This window comes from Manacus candei, unplaced genomic scaffold (genome assembly GCF_025592945.1).
Source record: "Manacus candei isolate 608988 ecotype Guabito, Panama unplaced genomic scaffold, ASM2559294v1 h1tg000009l, whole genome shotgun sequence".
Classification (NCBI taxonomy): Eukaryota; Metazoa; Chordata; class Aves; order Passeriformes; family Pipridae; genus Manacus; species Manacus candei.
This window is the reverse complement of record NW_026138057.1, coordinates 428273-444309: the sequence shown is the minus strand read 5'-3', so window position 1 is coordinate 444309 and position 16037 is coordinate 428273. Positions and strand designations below refer to the sequence as shown.

Genomic DNA, 16037 nt, shown 5'->3' with positions numbered 1-16037 from the left:
AGACAGTTGTCTTTCCAAAACACCCTTGACTTCTACATAAACCAATGTTTTTCAAAGTGCATAAATGCTTAGAAGGAAGGACTGACACTAAAACCACTCCCTGCAGTAGGCTCAGGATTTTGCACGCTGTTTTATCCCCCCAAGCACCAGCTCAAGTGCTGAAGGCTCTGCATATCATTAACTTGAGTTTGCAGCAGGAATCCAGAATCTAACGAAACTCCCGTAGAAAGAGCCTCCTGCAATGCACCCACTGACAGCTGCTAATTTCTAAAAAGGACCCCTGGGAAGGGAGCTCTGGCCACAGCCTGTTCCCAGCGCAGCTTCCCTCTCGCCTGGCTGACACACATACTTGTGTCTCGGTGCCTCAGGGTCACGGCTTCACCTGCTCCCAACGGATTTACTCCAGTGGCTGGAAGGGCACCAACACATATGTGCCCCCTCCTTCCTTGCACTTGGATCCTGGATAACATCTCCGACTGAAATTCTCCTGCATAACTGCTTAAAACAAGCACAAGGCTGCTTAAATACATAAAAGCAGTTCTACAGAAGAGCAAAGGAATAACATTTTTTGGATCTGTAATACCTTCACGGAGCACCTAATTAAAATAATCATTATCACACAGTAGCAGTGTATAAGCAATGGCTGGAAACCAAAGATTTGCAACAAGATAGACAAAATGTTTACTTCTCTGGGCTGTATAATGCTTTGTAACAGCTATGACCTGTTTCAGATATTCCAGAGTGAAGAGCTTATCACTACATCTCCTGTAAAAAGAAACACCCAGGCATCAGAAGAAATTTCCATATAAACAGCTTTAACTCTTATATCACCAAGCTGAAGGAGAATAATAAAAGAATTTTTACTTCCACCTGTCCTCAAGTCAACCTCACCTTTTCTCCTTAGTTAGAGAAGATTCTCATCCATGATTTCCCAGTTTTCCCCATTTATGCAAAGCATAGCAAGAAGCTATGTGTTTGCAAAGTATTGCATAAAAGGTATATTTATGTAATAATTTTACATCAATAATAGGCATGGCAAAAAATAATTATGCTTCTAGACTTTTGTGTAGGTGTAAATATAAAAGTGAAAGCTATAGAGATCTCCATGTACATATGTGGAATGACCCTGGTCCCTCAATGCATTTGCTGTCTCAGGTATTTAGTCCATACAAGGGGTAGAACCACAGGTACTCAAAATGCTATTTAACAGTGAAATAAATGATCAAATAGAATCTAATTCTATCTTTATAGTTAGAGCTCACATATTCCATTTTTTCCTGTAAAAATTACTTCATTGCTGTTTATTGAACCTCACACTGTTTCAGAGGTGGATGATGTGCAAGTTCTTGCATCACTGTATAGGATAAAGAATTAAGAGTACCTCCTTAGAGACCAGGAAGGTGATCCCTTATGGAATGACATAACACTGTCAGCAGCAATGTTTCCAGAGGTACCCTTTACACCCATCCCATGAACAGAACAGGGAGATGTAAGTATCGGCCTTTCCCAATCCAGTCTAGCTCTATTTATCCTGTTATTCCATGTAGGATGGTGGTGAAGGTGAGTGGGGGGGCTTGTGGTTTTATTTAGACTGCAACTCTCATCTGACCATGCCTGTCTCACTGATGACAGTGCACAAACAGTAAGCATGGCAGCATAACAGCAGTCTGGATATCTGAGGAAAAAAAAGAGAGACAATCAAACCAACCTTATCTTGGAGCAAGAGTCATTATATAAGTTGAGGCAGAAGGACAGCTAAGTACAAGTAACCTGGCAGATCACCTCTGTAGTAAATTATTTTTGTCCATATGACAACACATGATCATACATGACCAACAGAAACCCAAGAAGCTTAGAGAAAAAGCTTTCAGAGTTCCTAAACTTGGTATTTGACCACATCCCTTCACCCACAGTCGCAGAAGTTAAGCTAGTGTCTGTCACTGGTCAGGCTGGCACAGCTCTGGGGGATGTCTTCCCCTTCAGCTAACCTTCAGCTGTGAGGAACTATACCACCCTTCAGGGCCAAAAGACACCCATTTGTTACCATAGTAACATTAAACCAGATTAAATTTCTAAACATATGCTGCCAGTAAGTTACAAACTCCCCCAGCAAAGCGGGGGAAGGCTCACCAGAAGATGGGAAAGTTCCCTTTACTACATTTGCTCAACCTTGGAGTAGGATTACTTGAAAATACATGGCTATATTTAACCCCTGGGATATCATTCCAAAAATCCTACGCTAGGAATTTGCAGAGGAAAAGTATGCTTGTGATGTTTTTGATCTTCCAGCAGAGTTGCTCTCCTGAATTAGCAGCACATGCCCCGGCAGCAGAGCCCTCCTTGGCCCGGGGACCCGACTGCAGCCCCACCAACTCGGAGTGGGGGGCCTGGAGCAACAGCCTGGAAGATTTACTGCACTTAGTTATGGCAACATTTGGACAACACCGGGTGTACAAATTGCTCAAAGCATTCAGAGGAGCAGGTTAAAGCAGATACCTGCTCTCAAAGAGCAGACACAGGGTTATCTTCCATAAGAAAAACACAAGCAACTAAGATTTTTTTTTTTTTAAATACAGTAGCTGTTTTTAGTTATTTGTACATAACACAGTAGGCTCACTCACTTTGTGAATATTACACACATAGACAGCTGCCTGGGTGATGCAGATGATTTCAGCTCATGTTATTCCCACCAACCAACTCGTTAACGGGAACCCAGCTCTCCCCTGCAGGTTTGGGCCCTGTCATGCTCACATTCATTACATCAATTCATTTAAGTGTTCTTTGAAAAAAAAGAACACAGAAATATGGATAGCATGTGCCATACACACAAATAGTAATGAACATTTCAACATCTCCTCCTCCTTTGCCAATTCAAAAAAATAATTCATGAAGCTGGCAAGGGTCACACCGAAGAAGGAAGTGGATACAAGAAGTGAAGTGGATACCTGGCTCCAAGAACTGAACTACGATTCCTAGCACTGCTCGATTCAAAACAGGGTTCCACCAGGCTGGAGAATTTCCATACAAACTGTTCTTTGGGTGTCACATACATTACAAAACAGTTCATTTTCAGAATACAAGAAATCAGTCAAATATTAAAATAATAGTCAAATTCCCATCACTGGAAGTAAAGCCTCCATGAAAATGGAGTTATTGTACTGAAAACACAGCCTTCATCTTGACTTCCATAGAGTCCTTGGAAAGAAAGGCTGGCTCTGACCCATCCTGCAATACAAGATTCTTTGTTTGCAAGACAAAAAGAAGAGTGGGCAGTATTACTTTACTACTACAGCTTGATATCTGCACCAGAAAGAGATGACTCTTGAAAAACTTCCTGTCAACACATGAAAAAACAACCCCTCCCTTTTGTTATGTGAGAATAGATACTTATATACACACAAAGTGATCCTGAGAAATAATAAGGCCCAAATGCAAACCCACATGAGAACCACAGTAATTTCCTCATCTATTTATAGGAGGTGCTGTGGTGTTTGTTAAACCTACGTGCCTTTCTGTTGCTCCAAATTCTTGTCTTGGGTGTCCCACAACTTCCCCAGACTTAGCATGGAGAGATGAAAGTTTGGTGTATCCACCCTACAGATTCCCTAATCCTCTTCCTTTAAGCACCGACAGCTTTGCTACCACTCCACCCCTTCAGGCTTCAGTAACATGGGTAACACACCATCACTTTCTCAGACTTTCACATCTAATGTTTTAGTTCTTCTAGAGTATCATCACCTGTTATTTTTAATTTTATTTTCAACCTTGAAAAAAATAAAGTATTTTCTCATTTGTCTCTCCCCATACTTCCTTTAGTCGTCTCTCTCCCCAGTCCCTTCTATTCTCTTTCCTCCAATTTAATTCTCTGTTCTTTCAAACATCCTGCCCTTTGCCTTTTCTTGTACCATCTAAGCTATATCTCATGTGTTAGGATTTGTCACTTGCATGTAATAGGTAACATAACCATCTCTCTCTCTCTCCCTCCTGGTTGTGCTATATTACACAGGTGATAAAATGTTCAGCTGTCACACCACGCTAAAATACCTCGGTGGAACTTCCTTCAAAACCTGTGAGCATTTTACACAACATATTTCCTCACAGACAGAACACAGCCCCTTTAGAGCAAGGCTTCTAAAGGTTGCCATTACAGTCAGACTTCATATATAACAAGCAGCAGAGACAACTCGTGCACTATATTTTTTGTTTACTTTATCATTTTATAAATGTAAGTGATATGAGCCCTTTGACAACAGGTAACACTCAGCACTTGCAAAGGTACCCATGTCAATAATAGTCTATAGTACCTAGAAGGCGAGGTAGTAACCCGTACCTCCTTTATAGTCCATAATCTGCACGATGCTAAGTGTTGAGCTCTAATATCACCCCCTAAACAAAAGGCAAATTAAAAGAAATTAAAAAAAGAAAAATATCTCTGTTTTTCTATAACCAAACAATACTAGCAAATAGCCCTACTCAGGTTTATTGACCTAAGTGAAGTGTGAAGGAGAGGAAACTGGTCTTGTTGTACTGTCCTTCACCCAGTTATGAAGAACCATGCCAACATTCTCTGGGGTTTTATTCTAAAAACCCAAATGGTTTTTAAATGGTCTCCAAATCGTCTTGGTCCCTGAGCCTATGCTCCATGCAACTACATCCTCTATTACCCACAGTATTTTCTGCATCCAGCTGGAACTAATCATCAAAATTACAGGCTTTTGTTTAGACAAATATCTACAGTACAGAAATATAGAGGTTTGGGGAAAAAAAACCTAAAATGGATCTTATGCAGAGGACAAGCTATAGAATAGTCTATAATAGATTATACAAAAGCCAGCCAACTCTTATCTGGAGCAAAGGAAGACAGGGATCCTCCCCTCAGCAGAACAACCCGGACAAGATGATGATGGGAGGATAGGTTCTCACCTAAGTGATTTTTCATGGAGCCAGTGGGGTCCCTGTCATATCATTTTTGGCATTGGGACTAGGCTGATAAGCACTGATGGTCCCACATGGTTCTGCAGTACTAAACTTAACCTGACAAGGCTTATTAGCACTGGCTTTGAGCCTGACAGACCCAAGCTGTCTCTACTGCTCAGTTTGGGCCAATCTGTATGATGCTCTCCAACACTGCAGCAATGGGAACAAGGCAAGGAGGCTGGATCTGGCTCTGTGGTGAGCTCACTAAGGCTTGGCATCACCAACTTAGGACTGTGCCACATGGAAGCAAATGCACTTTTTTTTCCCACACCTCCTTTAGCAGACTTGGAAGACACAGGCTTAGTCCACCTTTCTAAGCTGATACACCTGGCTGGGCATGAGCTGATCCTTCACAGCTCAGCTCACCACTGTCTGCTCAAGGCACTGTAAACCTATAAATGAGGTAACTGCCCACAGGGGAAGACAGCATGGAAGAAGGCTTCCCTCTGAGATCTACTGGATTTCTATATAATTAGCAAAGTTAAATCTTTATTTATGATACCTTTTTTTTTTTACCCCCCAAATCTGCCCATCTGTGGTGCTCACCTTACAGGTACTACAGTATGGATATGGAGACTTATAACTGAAAGACTGATTTGAAAAAATTAGACTGGTCATTGCCTGGTTGAGTGTCTGAATTGACTGGGTGGCCTTCCCTGTGTTACCTCTCTGTACCACACTTATCAGACACAAATACCAGTTCTCACACTCTACAGAACCTTGAAAGCCACATTAAGAGGAAAAGGCACTGAAAGGCCAAGGATGAAGGCTGCTGTATCTATACAAGTATTTGTCCTAGAACACAAGAGACCTGCCAAAGGTTCTTGCCTCAGCAGAATCAGAACAGAATCATGGAATGATAGAATGATATAGGTTGGAAGGGACCTTAAAGACCTAGTTCCATCTCCCACCACCATGGGCAGGGACACCTTCCACCAGATCAGGTTGCTCCAAGCCCCATCCAACCTGGCCTTGAACACTTCCAGCAATGGGGCAGCCACAGCTTCTCTGGGCAACAACAGTGTCTTTACTGTAAGATGATAAAGAGCTCCGTAAGCATGTGCACTTAATAAAAGCAAGCCATAAGCAAAATTCTCAGTTTTCTCACATAGAGAAAACTGCTGGGGATGCCTTGCCATGACTATATCTCATGAGGACCCAGTCCCACCCACTGCACCCTCCTGACTGAGCAAGTGGAATAACTTCAGAGGAGACAGTGCAGAGCAAACATCTCTTCCCAGCAATCTTCAGCATTCCTGACCCAGCACATGCCCCCTGCATGCCTCTGGTTATAACCTGATCCGGATTCCACAAGCAACCCACTGCATGCATCCCACTATCCAACAGAAAAACATTCTTTCTTCATTGACAATAAGGACTTCAAGTGACTTTTAGCAGCAACATCCTGGAATTGTTTATAGACTCCAGTCCTGAATGAAATTCAGTTCTTATGACACACTTCTGGAACATTAAATTATAGTAATTGTCAACATTTCCTCATTATTTATACTCTAGACAGCTGCTGTGGCTACAGCAAGAATAGCAACCAACCTCTTCAAAGCAGTAAGAAGTAGCAATGATAAATCTTTTTGATGGCTTCCCTTTTACAGAGCAGTCACTCCATGGTTTAAACAAGATTGATAACTTCCAAGAAACAACAAAAAGCCAAAATAGAAGAGCAGAATTAAGTGTCATTTTGACTTAAGATGACAAACTCTCCTTAAATCTTTAATATTTCATTTAACTATGTGAGTGGTTGTGCTCACAATGCAGTTGTGGAGCTAGTTGGGAACAGTTATAAAAACAAAAGGCATTAGAAGCTTCACACATAGAACGGATATCCAAGTGTCCCAAAGTAAGCATTTGGAGATTTTAGAATTTATGTTGTAAAATAACTTTTTTCTCAAAACACAAAAGGAAATAATCTTCTTTAAAGTACAGTGAATTTTAAATGCTGAACTCCTAGGATGCATGTAAAAAATCAGTTTCTTATTATTTGTGTTCTGCCTAAAACTTCAGGTTTCAGCAATACTCACAGCAGATATACTCCTGAGGTACCATATACTTTTCATTTTCCTGCATTAATTTTTGGCTCTCCAATTTTGAATATTAGATACAAGTAAGACTCAAACTAACTTCCTATCTGTCAACAAGTTGCATCTTTAATTTCACTATTCGATTTTTTTTTATTTAGTGCATATTGATCACTAATTTTGTTTCATTTCAAAGGATACAGGAACTCTTAATCCAACTATAAATACCTAATTCTTCTTTCTCAATACTACTGTCAATATAGAGGAACAAAGTTTTATGTTTATACATTCCTATTTATGTAATATTTCAAAAATATAAAAGAGCAATGTAAGAATAATCTTGATTGTAAATATGTGACAAATTATAGGGCCTAATTCAACGGGGCAAAAACTGTCATATTAATGTTCTGCAGATTATACCTTTGGTCTCACTACTGTGAAAAATTAATTAAAAATTGTTATTAAAAGTCTTAAAGTCACACACTATCATTCAACCATGCACACACAAACAACAGACCATTTTATTACTTACCATTTGAGACCTATTTTTTGGGCAGCCATTGATGTCTTCAATCTTTTCATTTGCTGAAAAGCAAAAAAGAGGCAATAAAGCAAAAAAACTAAAGCAAGGACATTTATTCCAGTGATTTCTGGAGTACTTGCTGCCAGTTAAATAAAGGGGTTTCGGACTGTAGTTGTCCAGTCAAAGTGAATATGTGAAACACTGAGAGCCACCAAAAAGAAAAAAGCAGCTGGAGTTTCCTAGTGGGTCATGCCTCCAGAGACAGCTGGGGACAGAAGCCAACTGGCCCGACAACATCTTGTACAGTGACAGGGAATTCTTTTAAACTACAAAACAGATTTAAACTCTGGAAGCTGAATCACTGCTGCGTGGAAAACTGAGCACTACATACATACATACATATATATACATATATATATACATATATATGCTTGCATGTTAATTGGTTTGCTTGTAGGGTGAATATAGGTTTTAAATCCAGATAGGAAATTTATGATCCCTAACCCTAAGAATTTTATTATTTTTCTTTTTTTAAAGCACAAATCATGAAAGAACTTTTCAAGCTTCTTGGGCATGGTTTACATGCAACCCTATCAGCACAAAAATACAGTTTCCACCTTTAAAGACACAAGTGAAACAATGAAATCCCTGAGGAAGTGAATGTTTGCCTCAGTCTTCATTTGCTCAGTTTTACCTTTCAGGCTTAAACCCTGAAATTATTTCAGTGCTAGTCTGAAGAACCAGTTATAACCAAAGTTCAGCTTCCCAAAGTTCAGTTTCCCACATTTCTTTCACTGTAATAAAGACAGGCGTTCACATCCCATTTGATTCATATATTAAAACCTATATTTTCTACCACTCCCATATATTCCCAGGACAGCAGACAGAACTCCATCTCATTTCATGGCTTTCTTCAGCTAAGAGGATCAAATTTCGCACCCTATTCCAACAGCAGTCATAGCAATGACAAACAAGGTAGTAACACAACTTCACTCTTGCATGGTGGGTCCTTTTTAATGCATCCATGTCACAGTACACCTTTATCCCACACCAGTGCCTTTAAGAATTTATGCCAATCTGAAAAAGACTGCAGCTACATTCACTGTATGGTCCCCAGAGTGGTCTATCAGCCCTTACACACCAAGAGCATACATTGCTTTCAGGAATTCCATCTGGGATTTGGTCATTCAGAAACAAAGACAAACTTGTTAAATCCCATTTTCCAGGTCCTGTGCACCCATCTTGGAATATTTACAATCTCTCAGTTCAGCATCATGCAATATCTCTACCAACTACATTTATAATAGTTTGAAAAATTTATAGCTGTATTTCTATAAATTGGCACCATGCATAATTATTCCTTGAAAGAAAACTAATGAACTTGTGAATGAGCTTTCTCTTGTTTGGGACAAGCATACAGATATTCCTCTAATAACCCAGGTCAGACCCAGTATATCTGCATTCATGAATTTAAATACAGCTACTATGTTTATATGGCATTACTAAGGCATATATTACTTACACATTCTTTTATAGACTCATGAATTTTAAACTGAAATAACCCAGAATGCTGGGAATGCATTTAATTGACTTGCAAATTAGAAAAAAACTGTCATCATGCTTCTATGTTATCGTTAGCAGTTTTGAAGATTATCTCTGAAGTCAAATGCAGTGATGTTTGGTTTCACCTCTTTATAGATTTGCCCCTCATTTGGATGCTTTGGTAAAAGAACAACCTAGTTGCTATCAATTTTAAAGTTCCTTTTTCCTAAATGCAGCTATTTCACTTCAGGAAGGCAAGCACAAAGGACTGCCATCATTGTCTTTATGTAACCATTAACTCTCATAGTCTTCTTCTTACATCTGTGACATAAATCTCAGATGATGACTCAAGAAAAGCTGTATCACTAATAACTAAACCTGAATTAATTTCAACAACTTTGGATAATCTCCAGATACTCGAAGCACATACAAAAAGGAGGAAGGATCTTCATGGCTGCTTTTACACATAGCACACCCTAATACAAAAAAAACAAAACCTCCTGCAGTACATATAGAGGCTTTCCTACTATACAGTTAGAAAAAAAGCTTGGATTTTCCAGGCTACAGATAAAGCTGCTTCTGAGTGTGAAAGTTCTCTCCATCTTTGTGACAATGAGATGCAGCTGTGTAAGGCCATACACAGCAGAAACAAATTACTTTTCTTCACTGATAATTCTGAAGATCAAACTGAGAATGTTTAAATATGACTTTTCTATCATATGGGAAAACATTCTGTGAAAAAGAAATCCTTCCTCTCGTACTTTAACTTCTGACACCTTGCAGACCTTATCTTAAATATTAGCCAAAAGGCAGCTCTTAAAATGATCAGGGAAAAAAAAAAAGCAAAGGTTATCAAAAGAATAATTGTTTCTGTGTATTTTAGAGGGAATAATTTGAATTTCATAAGAGTTTTCACAAGTCAATACTCGAATACTCTACATTTGGTAGAACCAAGTTCACATTCTGATGGTTGTAGTCTTGCACACGTGTTCTCATGCAGAAGTTTCCCATAACAGCGTTAAGGGAGGGGAGCCAGATAGGCATGAAAGCAATCAACACCTAACTGCTCCTGAGTTTCTCTCCATCAAAGGAAACAGACATAGGATGAAGCACTGTTCACAGAGAATACCTGTCAACACCCAGTCAATTCATTTATGGCCTGTTTATACCTCTGTACCTGCACGGCAGGTCTACAATGCTACTGAGATATAACGTTGCTCTACACAGAGAGAAAGTCCTTTTAACATGTTCCAGTAAAGTCACTGGAAGATGCTTCCCAATGTCATCCCAGAACAGGGCTTGTGGATTTGTACCTTAAATCAAGGAACTACCTCGTTTACAGCATCTCAACCACATATAAATATGCATGCTTTGATGTGTCAGTTCACTGCTGGCTTCTTAATTTGCATCTCAAATCTGTTAGTTTGCTCCTAACAATAGTTGTCCTAATTCCCATTAGCAGGCTTTCTGATTCCATCCATCTCCATTGGCCCATGCATGTGTTTTGTTGCATCCCAAGTACCAGAGGGATGAGCCTCTGAAGGAACTAATGAAGGATCCAGGCCCAAGGGAAGAGGGACAATATGTAGCTTTACATGGAGAAAATGGCCTGGAACTTTCATTATCTACAAACATTAGTGCAAACTAAGAGAACTTTAGACAACTGAGTGTGCAGCTGAGATTTCTCCTAATGATAAATGATCTTCCTCATCTGAAAACTAGTCAGGAAAGATTTCTTTTTCTGCCATGTAAAAGTTGTGCTCCTTCTCCTTTCTCAGCTGCATACATGGATTTTCCAACTCCAGTTGGAGACAGGAGGTTCAACACAGGAGGCCTGTATCACTGGGAATTATATTCAGGCCAGTACCCAAAAGGTATTAGAAATAGAGATAGTGAAGGCTAACAGCATCCTAGCAGAAAAAAATCCCTCACGAGTTGTTTTTTTAACATTCAGCCATGTGGAGTAATATTGCTGTGTCAGGAGATCTTATCATCAACATCCAATATTTTTTCCACTATACTTTAAGACACGTTTTTTTCAAATTAATTAGCAAAGTCTCTGTAGGAAAATTATCTACATTATCTACATCCATGTAGTTGGATCGATTTCCCCCCAACACTGTGTTTATGTAGAAGACAAAGACAGTGATTGTGTGAGCGAGCTGCTGGATACCTGGTACAAACACAAAGTCACTCACCTACAACCTGGATTATTTCAGCTAACAGGACTCCATCAGTCACATCTTGCTGTAAATCCTTTATCAATCTCTTGTGACCAGATTTTGCCAGATAATGATTAGCCCAATCCGTATAAATCTGTTAGGAGAAAGATAAACAAAAATAAACTATTACTCATAACATAACCTTAAAAATGAGAGTTCTTTGTTTCTCTCAGTATGCAAAAGGCTGATATAACATCACTGCTTTTTTTCCTCTTTGAGACAAGTCAACAGCATTAAAATTCAAGGCATTGTGCAGATCAAGTGTTCAGCTCACTGTAGTATGGATTTTCCTATTCAGCAATCTGACATCAAAGCTCATGGAAGATGATGGGAAACTCCTGAATGTGTTACAGCTTGAATGGATCATCAGGAGGTAAACAAAATATTCAACAGCTGCAGTGACTCTGTAGAAGACATTTCAATTTCCACCCAAGTGTTTTTTGCATTTTCCCTTTGACATTTTTTCTTGATAGCTGATATTGAGGAAGTTTAAAGATTTTTTTTCCCCAAAAACACTCCAAGAATATATTAGCTATATAGCAATTTCATTGTGAGGAAACTCCTTCGTTAATATTACCAAAGAAACCTTTCAAGGCCCTAAAAATCCACCAGTTCTAATAAATTCCATCTCATAGGTTGAACAGGCCTATTAAATTGCTTTTAATCTTATGTAAACTTCTAACTGTTGGGATTTATTTAAAAATGTATTAACTGAAAATTAAGCACACAAAGCAGTGAAAAAGCCCTCTAATTTGCACTAAGTATTGCTCATCACATGCTAGCACAACTTATTCAAGATCACCAGGAAACTTATAAAACTTTTCATGCTAGGTTAACGAAAAGAAGCTAAATCACTTGATTAGGAATTTCTGCTTATGAATTGAGTAATGTTTCCTGTTCTTCATATAGGACAAAATTTAAAATTTAAGACTTTTTTATGTGACCTACTTACATTCCAAAGAAACAAGGTAAACACAATTAAATATCAGCATTTTACCTTTCAAATACCTAAATATTAAGATTCACCCCTACTCTGAAGAAATACATTCATCCCAATTTGATCTATCAGTAAGCAGGTGTAGATACCATGTGCTTTCTTAGAGCATGACCTGTCCCAACACTCCAGAGACCCCATAAACCACTATGCTGATGACATATGTCTCACACCAGTGTGTGAGTCACTGGCCTGGAGGGAAATGTCCACACAACAGTATTCAGTCCCCAGAAGCCCAGGGAAAGCCCTCCCTGTGCAGTGCCCAGGAACTACTGTTTTCCTTCACTACTACTGATGGAAACAAAAGAGCACAAGGAAAAGGGCCTGAACCCTCAGCTCTGTGATCACCAGGCTTTGAAGAGTTCTATCCCAAGCCTTTAAGGAAGCAGATGGAAATGATGGCTACTACAATCAGATTCTGTCTGCTGGCAAAACACTGTTGAAACAAAACATGGGTTCACAGTCACTCCCCTTCCATCATGCCACTCCTGAGCTGTGCAACTCTCCATATCACTGGATAACAGAATGATTTGGGTTAGAAGGGATCTTAAAGATCATCCAAGTTCCAACTCCCTGCTATGGGCAGGGGTGGGGGGCACCTTCCACTAAGTCAGGTTGCTCCAAGTCCCATCCAACCTCACCTTGGACACTTCCAGGGATGGGGCAGCCACAGCTTCTCTGGGCAACCTGTGCCAGGGCCTCCCCACCCTCGCAGGAAAGAATTTCTTCCCTATTTCTAATTTAACTTGCCCTCTTTTCAGTTTAAAGCCATTCCCCCTTATCCTATCACTCCAGGCCCTTGTCCAAAATCCCTCTCCAGAACAACCCCAACTTTAGGAGAGGTGCTCCAGCTCTCTGATCACCTTTCATGGACCTCCCCTTGCACTCACTCCAGTAGGTCCACATCCTTCTTGTGCTGGCGGCCCCAGAGCTGATCAATGCAGATCCCCTAAATTACTGACTGATATGGCTGAGCACAGCCACAGCTACTAATTTCAGGAGCATCTTAAGCCTTGCTTTTTCAATGTGATGGTCATGTTCTCCTTCATGGGAGTTAAAAGCCAACTGCCAAAACTAAGGGTGAAGTATTTGTCATGAGATGGAGGAACCTGGATATAACAAAGAATTGTAATTTCACACTCCTCCTTCTGATTCAATGTTAATATGATAAAATGAATAGCAGAGATTTTGACCAGAGTTTTTGGTTATAAAGTCTTCATTTGTGTTTTGTTTTGTTTTGTTTTGTTTTTTTTTTTTAAAACCTGTGAAACACTACTGGTAGCAGCCATGAACAAATCACTTAACATCTGAAACATATGTCCCTCTTTTCCACCATTCATCCTTTACTTTCCTCTTCAGAGCAGCGGGATGTGCATTTCAATGCCAACAGAAAAACACAATGGAACACCTCTGATAAAAACAGGGCTGAAAGACACCTTAATGAAATAAAGGCTGAGTACATGAGTGAATTCCCCAGCTGACCAATAAAAGAAAAGGGGCAAGAAACCCTCACTGCACAAATGAGACATTGTGTTCCTTAGCCCCTTTTACAAGAAAACATTTTCCATAACAGGAAGATACTTTAGAAGATCCAATGACTTCAAGGAACTAGGATTGACTTAACCTACTTTTCTGCCACATGGTTTTAGCTTTCTTATCTACAAGTAAAGACATACAAGGAAACACGTTGGAAACTACTTACTTTGCAAGTGCAAGGTCCACACGCACCCCTACACCGTTCCTGCAATTTAGCTGACAAACAACTTATCAAACACAATAACCACGTTTCCTTTAATGAGAGAGCTGCAATGAATGTCCTAATTTAACACAGAATGACTTCCAGCAAATTTAAGATTATACTTTGATGCATCAGTTCCATCCTGGATCATTCCCATGATGCAGATCATCACGCAGTCAGACAAATCCTTGGATCAGACCCAGAGTTAAAACAGGAGCAGACCCCTCCTGGCAGAGCCTGAAATCACAGCAACGGCAAGACCTTGAGAGCTGGTTAGGATTGATTTTTAGGTCAAATAACAACGTGAGAATGTATGGCTGGCATTGCAAAACTGCTATCCCGTACTTGTCTTTACTGCCCTAATTCCTATTGCACCCAGGAACATCAGAACTTAGATTCCTACCCCGTAAATAAACGCTGCATCGAAGAAATCCCTAACTCCCTTAAATGCTCCCGGTAAAGGGGACAACCTGAAAGAAACCAAATACCCACTGTGATTCACTGTCTATGACAACACAAAGAAACTCCCTCTAATGGTAAATTATTCTTGTAAACCCCACTTCGGTGCTGAAGTCAGTCTGTGTTTGATATCTGAACTACAAGCAGAGCTTTTATGTTTATTATAAAATATTCCATTAAATGCACACCAGTACAGAGGAAATATTTGTTTCTGGGGTATTTAAGGGTGTGGAATATTATTTCACTCCACTAGTTGATTAGAAAAGCCTTTTGCATGAAAATACAGACATAATAAATCTGTCCTTCTCTTAAAAGTGTTATTATACAACATTATTTTGCAACATGCATTAGCATGCAAATTATTACTGTTTTTTAACTGACTGGGCTATATATTTACAAGCTCTATCCAGGTTTATTGCAATAGCTCTTTGAGGTCACTGCTGATTTTTACAGCATATATTATGCTAATCATGGAAACTTTCCAGGATGTTTTCAAAACCTGTTTGTTGCGAGTCTTTGTAATGTACTACACAAATACGATTCCTAATGTTTCTTTTCCTTTTCCATACAAACAAGTGAAAAAATATAAATACAATGGCTGCTATTTCTAGACACATAAAATATGTTTCAAAGCACACAGTGTTTTCAAATGTTCAAAACCAGGCAAATAAATGGGAAAACAATAATAAAAGAAGTAGGAAATCACTGCTGAGAAACTTTCCATTTTCCTATCTCTGCACATGAATTCTGAGTGTTCCTCAGGTATTTTCAGCAAATGAGCTACAAAATCACATTTGAATATTCACATGAAAATTACCTGAACAGTTGTCTAATTAAAAAACATAAAAATCTTGTGATATGAAATATTTTATCCAAGAGATATTCCCTTGTTATATACACCAGTATGGGTTTTTAAAACTTTTCAGTGATTTTACACAGTATGAAACTCATTGAAAGCAGCTTCATTATTTTAGTTACAAAAATCAAGTGAACATCATGATTTGGGCATTAATCACTATAAGCAGGTCTTTGTGTCCAAGTCAGTTTAATGTTTAACTTGGAATTAAGTTCTAGCTTTTTTTCAAGGTGGACTCAGCTGTTTGGTAGCTTTTTTTCTCTCTTAGGAATCCAGTTATCTGGGAACAAAGACAAATGTGAAAGACTTCTTTCTTTTCCCTTCAATCCATCAGATTTGAATTAAGAATGTTACAGTTAAGCACTGATTTTGGAAATATCCAGTACATTATGAGTCAGAGCTAAAAAACTAGTGAAAAAAGCAGTACGGTTTTAAACAAAACAAACAAAAAATCCAAATTCAAAAGCTTTTGAAAGCTGTCTGTAAAGAGAAAGACCTGAATGCTGTCTTCCATCGATAAGTTTGAAGAATTTTGAAATTTAGTTGGGTTTCTCCTTGCTTCTCTTTCCTTAGCCTCATACCTGCTTGTTTCAAAGCAGGTTTCAGATAAGAGAGAAATTTTGCTTTCCAGTTAGGAGATCCCTGAAATTTCCTGGCACTTCAAGCCTCATGTAACATTTCTGGCTGCACTGA

At 39.1% G+C, this 16037-nt stretch overlaps 1 protein-coding gene across 7 annotated transcripts in view; it reads right to left on the bottom strand.

Moving 5' to 3' along the window:
* The window catches only part of NAV2 (neuron navigator 2), a 210088-nt gene that overhangs the window by 142200 nt on the left and 51851 nt on the right, over positions 1-16037 (bottom strand). For all 7 annotated transcript variants that reach the window (XM_051777240.1, XM_051777241.1, XM_051777244.1 and 4 more), the window contains exons 2-3: positions 11274-11391; positions 7543-7595 (exon numbers count right to left, since the gene is read on the bottom strand). In XM_051777240.1, coding sequence (XP_051633200.1) covers positions 7543-7595; positions 11274-11391 — 171 coding nt within the window. The remainder of the gene's footprint in view (positions 1-7542; positions 7596-11273; positions 11392-16037) is intronic.